The sequence below is a fragment of the Streptopelia decaocto genome (genome assembly GCF_964273445.1).
Source record: "Streptopelia decaocto genome assembly, chromosome: 3".
Lineage (NCBI taxonomy): Eukaryota > Metazoa > Chordata > Aves > Columbiformes > Columbidae > Streptopelia > Streptopelia decaocto.
In genome coordinates, this window is record NC_138656.1 from 96,441,411 (window position 1) to 96,449,354 (window position 7,944).

The window sequence follows — 7,944 nt, forward strand, 5'->3', positions numbered from 1 at the left end:
AACATTTTATGTTTTATTTGAACACTGATGATAGTTTTTACATGTAGAACTGGTGTCAGAAAGGTGGGTTTTCTAGTGCAACACCGTACAGGCTCATGCCTTTATTGATTAGTGACTGACAATATGATTAGAATTGATTACTTAATCTCAGAAGCTACAAAATTATGGTTCAATACATCTTCTTAGCATAAACGTATTATATATATTCTTCTCTTAGAGATACAGTCCAAGACTAACTCAATTTCTTGGGGTGCTCAACACCCCCGAAAGAGATCAAACTTCCAGGGAAAGATCTCTTGAGTCAACAGACTGCTTAAATGAAAGTAGATCAAAATATATCCTCAATAAAACATTGGTTTTAGTTTCTAAAAAAAGCTTTCAAAATATCAGCAAATGTCAATAATCATATTACAGGTACAGATCTTTTACAGAAAATAAATGCAAGGCAAGACTCATGTTCAAACTTGTCTTTCAAGTCTGGAGAGCTTGCCTCTTTGTTCGCTGGCCATGGCAGTCATACTTCGGTTCTCAAGCTGCTAAATTCTTCTACAGCAGCATAAAAACAAGCCTCAAAATCATCAAAAGGCTGAAAAAAACCACAACACAACAGAACAAAAACCATAAATACGGCTGTGCATGAACAAAACCAGCTAAAGTCATCATTAAGTAACAGCGCATTCATAAATACCTGACACTACAGCCCCCAGCAAGCAATCTTTCAAAATGTCTAAATCTACAGCCTCAGCTGTCTGCCTAGGCTTGAAAAGCCAACCACAATGGAAAATAACATTTTCCAGCTTAAGTCCTGATTCTTAAATTTTGCATCTTGACAATTTGCGTCTGATTTTTTCCTTTCTGTATGTATTTGGAGTAACACAGTCCATGGAGTTTTACTATCTGGTGACAATGAAGCAACAGTCATTCGTCCATCAGAAGACAGAGATTCTGACTTACAGTTGAAAAATATTTTGAGTTACAGACTGAGTGGGGAAAAAGTTTCAACTTAATAATTTAATTCCAAAATAATAAGTACAGAAAATTATGTTTTACAGAATGCCAAAATAAGCACCAGCAACAAAGTCATCAGACTGGTTGGAAACATCATGATTTGCAGTAATACTGACCAAAGGTCCTAGGTCAGGTCAAAAATGTCTCAGCTTTCAAAGGTGCTGAGTAGCAGTGAATGCAGCACTTCTGAACCAAAGTGCTGGTCTCTTTTAAGATGACTGTGTTGTATTAAACTAGATGACTGATTTTACACGTATGTGTTCAAAACCACCGAGGCTTACCTCAGGTTCTTCCAAGAACCTTATCATTATGCATTAATATTTAATTGCAGATATCTCCTTTCTTTGCTGAGCTAGTCACTCCATATCTCATGTATCTGCCTAGTGAAATGAAAAATCTGTCCACTGGAAACAGGACTGTGACCTCCAAACTAATTTCACTTAAAACAGTTGCTGGATGATAGTAACTTCCACTGATACTGGCTTGAATCAGATATTGAATGGCAACTATTTCAAAATCAGTGAGATATTTACATTAAGATCCTCAATACATGTTTACCTCAGGCATGCTACTAGTCCGGCTGGCATTAATTTCTTGGACCTCTTGAACCTCATTCCCATTATAATGGTCAAAAGAAAAGCTGAAACTGTAAAAGACAATTCAATATATTTATGTTCTCACTCATCCCAGAGGACCATTCAGGAACATGGAGAGGCATCAAAGGTCATTGCTATGTTTTGCTATGAACTACAATTTAAAAAAAAATTAGATCAGAGAGAGGGCCTATAAAACATTCTTGTTTTGCCAAAATACACTGCTATGATTTCTTTCAGCTACAAATACTGTTTCCTGGTACAGCAGAATGCTAAATCCTATTCCACAAATGCAAAGTAACTTTGTCAAACAGTGAATTCTGCTCTTCCATATCTAAATTCACAGGGATACAAATAAAATAGGAAGAATCTTCATCATAACAGTGACATGCATGCTGAACTACAAGAATAGTGTCTCATAAACCCCACCACCCTAGATCATTGCAGGTGTTTTCTAAGTAGAGCATCCTGCTTCATCTCTTTTCCTTTCATAATGCTGGCTCTTCATCTGCTGAGCCTTAAAAACTAGATTGGAAGGTTTGCCACTTGTTTTCACTACAGCATATGGCTACCAATGTCTCCTTCATCAAGACTCCCTTGTTTCCTTTAGCTAGGAGGGAACCATCCTTATCTGTGACAAGAGGTGGACAGCCCAAGAGGGCAACAAACGCAGTGCAAGTAGCAGAGAACAAACATCATGAAAGGAATTGCATCTTCTTCCTGGAGCAGTTTTACCTAAAAATGGAGGTAGCAATGAACTGATCAGGCAAGGTGATTTCCTATCAAGCTGTGGATGCAGAGTGCTACAGAAATGAGAACATTAATGAGAATACATAAACTCTGCAAAGCTGGCTAACTTCATTAAAGACTGTCAAATGAAATGGTTCCTAGAAGCGGCCAGAGAGGCAGGACTTCTCACGGGCAGCTGGGCTTTATGGCAGTTACACAAATCCCTTCCCTTTTTTATGGAGCAGTTAAACCATCTGCTTAATCACTGTAGTTCCTTGTCTTTCATGGCAAACCAGCTAACGTGACAATTATTGCGCAGTTTGTATCCCATCTTTCTTATCAGCAAAGGAAAAACGCTAAGTCACGCTATTTGTTTCACTGGGAGCTAAGGATGCATTACATTATGCAAGACTGAATCCCACACCTACTTTACCTCTCAAATTACATTCTAATCTGTAGCTTTAATGATTTTATTCCAGTACTCTCCCATGTTTCTGAGCTGGATTTCACAATATTTGCAGTGTTAGGCAACCATCTAGTAACAGGAGGAGCTGCCAAACGATAATGCACACCTGCTGGCTTTGTGTGAATCATCTGCCTTATCTGGCAAACAGTTACACATTTAAGCTCTTGATTTCTGCAAGCTAAGTTGAAATGTATAACTCTATTAAGAAAAAAGTAACATTTAAACCAAAACAATGCTGAAAATTCAATACAAGATAATTTTACATGCAATTCTGGAAACTGCTTGTTTTTGCTGTTTTTTTTTCTTTGTTTACTACAGTAAAACACTTACACAATGATATCTTCACATTTCTTGGATCGCGTGTTACGCAGTAAGCTCCGTAACCAGCCACAGAACCAAAGGCGAGACCAGCAGCTAAAGAGATTTTACTACCTGCAAGAAACCATTCAAATGTTATTTCTCAATACATCTTTAAGCTCGATCTTGACATAGGAGTTCTGTCTCTACAGAGTATTATCCAAATAGTTTAAAACCAGAACCAATTTTCCCACAGTGCAACTAGTGCACACATTGTGCACAGACAGGTAATTTTTCTGTAACTGGGTCATCTTCTTGCATGGCACTGGGAAAAAGTGACTAGATTAGATGGAGATGAAGAAGATCTCGTAATACTTGCAATTTGGGAAAAATAATTTTTGAAGCACAAACCTAAATTTGGCTATTTTCTCTACCATACTTTAAAAACATTTTTATAATTTGTCTGGACTAGCTGTTGATTTTAACTACACGTTACAGCACCTGGGAGTCTCCAAAAATGTTAGAAATCTGTCAATATATAAAAAGGGTAAATTGGACAACACGTGTAGTCATAAACCTTTCAGTTTGACATTAGTCCTGGACAAACAAATGGTATCATCAACATCACATTTAACTAATAATGTATTGAAAATGAGTTAAAACAATTCGATGACAATGAAGACGAGAGTACAGCTTTTAAAAGTAACTCAGTATCTTCTTTCAGTGCTATGACAAAACTGGTTCATAAAGCCCAGAGTTTCAGTAATACACCTACATTTCTGAATAGGCATTTGACTGGGTACCGTATGATAAAAGTGTAGAATCAGTACAGCAGGCATTAACTGGATTAAGCTGGTCCCAAAATGTTTAAAAATGAAGAAATTGAGATCTCCAGATGTCTTTTAGCTCCCAGCCCTGTTATACTGAATATTTTTGACCAAGAATTTGCATGAAAACACAAATCATTACCAATAAAAAGTAATCTAGATTTGCCACAAGGGCTGACCAACTATTAAAGGGTGAAGAGAAAAAGCAAATGGGATAGTCAGTGAGTGCAGCTGTGTGCAAACAAAAAACTACAGTGTTTTCTTAAAGTCAAATGAAAATCCATGTTTCTAAGAGCAAAGCATGTGCACACTACACAGGGAAATAGTGACCCTGAGTTGCAAGAATCGGGGTTATAACAGCCACAGCAAAGAAGACTGATGTGCTCCTGGGATGTGCACTTTGAGGGAGAGCAAACAGGGGCCAGGCTGGAGACCCCGCGTGGACGTCCCCGGTACCGCCGCGACCTCTGCCGGGATGTGGTGCCCAGCCGGGCAGGGCGCTGCTCGCTGGAAAGGACTGCAAAAATTACTGCAATGTGGAAAATCTGCTTTATAGTACATGATAACCTAAGACCTGATTATCTCAGAGTTAATATCCAAGAGATAATTAACCACTAGATCAGCATATGCAGGTAAAGGGTTTTCTTTCCAGAGTACACCTGGAAATCTCAAAATCAAGACAGGATGACTCTGTAGAAAATAAGCTTTAATCGAAGATCACAGAATCACAGAATGTTAGGGATTGGAAGAGACCTCAAAAGATCACCTAGTCCAATCCCCCTGCCGGAGCAGGAACACCTAGATGAGGCTACACAGGAATATGTCCAAACGGGTTTCGAATGTCTCCAGAGAAGGAGACTCCACAACCCCCCTGGGCAGCCTGTTCCAGTGGTCTGTCATCCTCACTGAGAAGAAGTTTCTTCTCAAATTTAAGTGGAACCTCTTGTGTTCTAGTTTGAAACCATTACCCCTTGTCCCACCGTTGGTTGTCACCGAGAAGAGCCTGGCTCCATCCTCGTGACACTCACCCTTTATATATTTGTAAACATTAATAATGTCACCCCTCAGTCTCCTCTTCTCCAAGCTAAAGAGACCCAGCTCCCTCAGCCTTTCCTCATAAGGGAGATGTTCCACTCCCTTAATCATCTTTGTTGCTCTATGCTGGACTCTCTTCAGCAGCTCCCTGTCCTTCTTGAACTGAGGGGCCCACAACTGGACACAATATTCCAGATGTGGTCTCACCAGGGCAGAGTAGAGGGGGAGAAGAACTTCTCTTGACCTACTAACCACCCCCCTTCTAATACACCCCAGGATGCCATTGGCCTTCTTGGCCACAAGAGCACAGTGCTGGCTCATGGTCATCCTGCTGTCCACCAGGACCCCCAGGTCCCTTTCCTCTATGCTGCTCTCCAACAGGTTGTTCCCCAACCTATACTGGAACCTGGGGTTGTTCCTGCTCAGATGCAAGACTCTACACTTTCCCTTGTTATATTTCATTAATTTTTTCCCCGCCCAGCTCTCCAGCCTGTCCAGTTCTCTCTGGATGGCAGCACAGCCTTCTGGCGTCAGCCACTCCTCCCAGCTTGGTGTCATCAGCAAACCTGAAGATTATCTACCTGGTCAACCCAGGAAATGCTACAGGAAATGAGAAGGTCCAAAATACACTGAAGGTCAAAGATAACATCACAGCCACTTTTTGCCCTGGAAACAAACTCATCGGTTAGAGTAACAAAAAAAGTGAGCACTTAAATGCTTAAGTTGACCCAAGTAAATCTCATGAGACTCAGCTCATTTTTAGTGCAGGATGGATTTAAGATGCAGTCATGCAGCAAAGTTTTCACGTCTCACATCAATTATTTTTTATAAAGCACAGCAGCAATGAAACTCAAATACATAATTTCTAAATCCTACTGTCCCTGTGTTTACCTTTATGAGTGTATCCTACAACACCTCCGACAGCCAGCAATGCAGCATATGCAAAACCAATCCAGTCAACAGCCATGGTCCCAACTCTGGAGAAGAGAACACATTGCAAATGAGGACAAACAAGTTCCCTCCTCCTCGTAAAAAAAAAAAAAAAAGAAAAAAAAAAAGTCATTACTTAAAGTGCTCTAAATAACACTACACTCTCCTAAGTCATGTTTGACTACTGTGTCGAAACACTGAAATGGTGACAGCGTGTCTATTGGCTACTTCATTATCTTTTCACTAACTGCTGCCCTTCCTTTCACCTCAGTATCTATGTCTACTGCATTTCCATTTGGGAAAATTGGTATGTCAGGCACGTATTTGGCATCTCTTTTTCCATTAAGAATACATGCATGCAAGCTAAAAGCTTGCCACTGCCTGAAGTATCACATTTATTGCACTGTGCCATACGGTGGATCCGGGCAGATGCAATGGACACATACAGATCTTCACAGCACACAGCTTGGAGCCCTGTCAACCAGGTTGTCCCTGCTGCCCTTCAGGCGGGATGTCAGAGGCCCTGCAGCACCAGGCAGAAGAGTTTTCAGAGTCGACACAAAGCTTCCAGGCAGAAACCTAGGGCAGCTTCAGGAAGCTATAGATACAGAAGCTTTACCCTGTTTCTGTCTATGCACCTTTTGTTTCAACTTTAGATGTTGGTGTATTATCCCTAAGTTAAGCTTCTGTCCTCCAAGAAACATTTCAGAAGTTACTGCGGTGACACCGCTCCCCGCTGCGCCGGCTGAGCCGGCAGAGGCGCGAGCGGCCCCACCGCCCGGAGCCATGCACCTGACCCCTCCATCTCCCCAATTAAGTGCACCCTTAATTAAGTGCCAGCTTCCCTTGAGCAGCTGTGTCTTTGGTCTTAGTGTTAAAGGGGTGGCAGGAAAAGGGAGACACTCATAATTTCACATCAAGCCTTTAATATTAAGATGAGCAACTCACAGCGAGCCTTCCCCACCCTCCTCCCCCAGCCGTCGCCGCCGCAGGAAAGCAGGCGGTTTTAGGGACCCACAGCACCCCCAAACGGAGTACTGCGGAGCCGCAGGCTAAGCTCAAAGCTCGGCCTTCCATCCGCCCGGCCCCTGCAGCCCAGGCAGGCAGGCGGCCCGAGGCCAGGAGCTTTCCCGCGGGTGGGGACTCCCCCTCCTGCCCGCCGCGCCCCCCGTCCGCTTCCCCCGCTCCTCCCGCCTCCGCTCGGTGCAGCCCCGCGCTCGCTTCCCCGCCCCTGGCGGCCGAGCCTCCGGAGAAGGCCGGTGGCCGCGGTCGGGGTGTGCCGCCGCCCTCCCCGCAGCCCGCCCGCTCTCGGCCGCCCCCGCCGCGGCTCAGCCTCGCTAGACCCCCCTCGGCCGCCCGGCCGTACCTCGTCCCGCCGCGCCCGCCCCGCTGCCCTTCGACCTCCACCGGCCCCGCCTCCCGCGCCCGGCGGCCGCCGTGAGGCGTCCCGGGCCCTGCGCCGTCGTTCGGCTGAGCCAGCGGCGCCCGCCGAGCCGCCCCCTCCCCGGCTGCGGCCCCTCGGCGGGCCGGCTCCCGGGCGGGGAAGGAGGGCGCCGGCTGCCATCACGGCGGCGCCGCCGCGGGGCTCGGCCGCGCCGCCGCTTGCGGAGCTGCTTGCGCGGGGGGAGCGGCGGTTTGTGTCCTGGCTCCGGGGCTGGCGGCTTGTGGGACTCCCTCGTCCTGCCCTCAGGCGGCTCGTCTGCCGGGGCTCCACGGGCAGCAGAACGGTCCAGGGCTTATTCTAGTCTTTTCAGCCTGAAAACCCTGGCCCGCCTTGCGGGGGATGGAAGAAGTGAACGAGAGAGTTGTGTTTGCAGAGCCACTTGTCCCCGAAGGGCGCCCGTCCCTGGGTAGGGGCTGGGGTGTCCTGCCTGTGCCATCCCAGAGACACCCCACGGCCCGGCGACAGGGCCAGCGCTGTGCCGGGCACACCTCTGCCCATCACACGGGGTGGCTTCTCCTTCTCACAGAATCACAGAATGTTGGGGATTAGAAGGGACCTCGAAAGATCATCCAGTCCAATTCCCCCCTGCCAGAGCAGGAACACCTAGATGAGGTT

At 45.4% G+C, this 7,944-nt stretch overlaps 1 protein-coding gene across 1 annotated transcript; it reads right to left on the reverse strand.

Moving 5' to 3' along the window:
- TMEM14A (transmembrane protein 14A) lies at positions 1–7,529 on the reverse strand. The gene is made up of 5 exons (XM_082047929.1): positions 7,252–7,529; positions 5,847–5,932; positions 3,127–3,228; positions 1,567–1,654; positions 1–586 (listed from the first exon to the last, which is right to left on the reverse strand). The coding sequence occupies exons 2-5, from the start codon at positions 5,920–5,922 to the stop codon at positions 547–549; spliced, it is 306 nt and encodes a 101-aa protein (XP_081904055.1). The 5' UTR covers positions 5,923–5,932; positions 7,252–7,529; the 3' UTR covers positions 1–546.
- Positions 7,530–7,944: the final 415 nt, after the last annotated feature.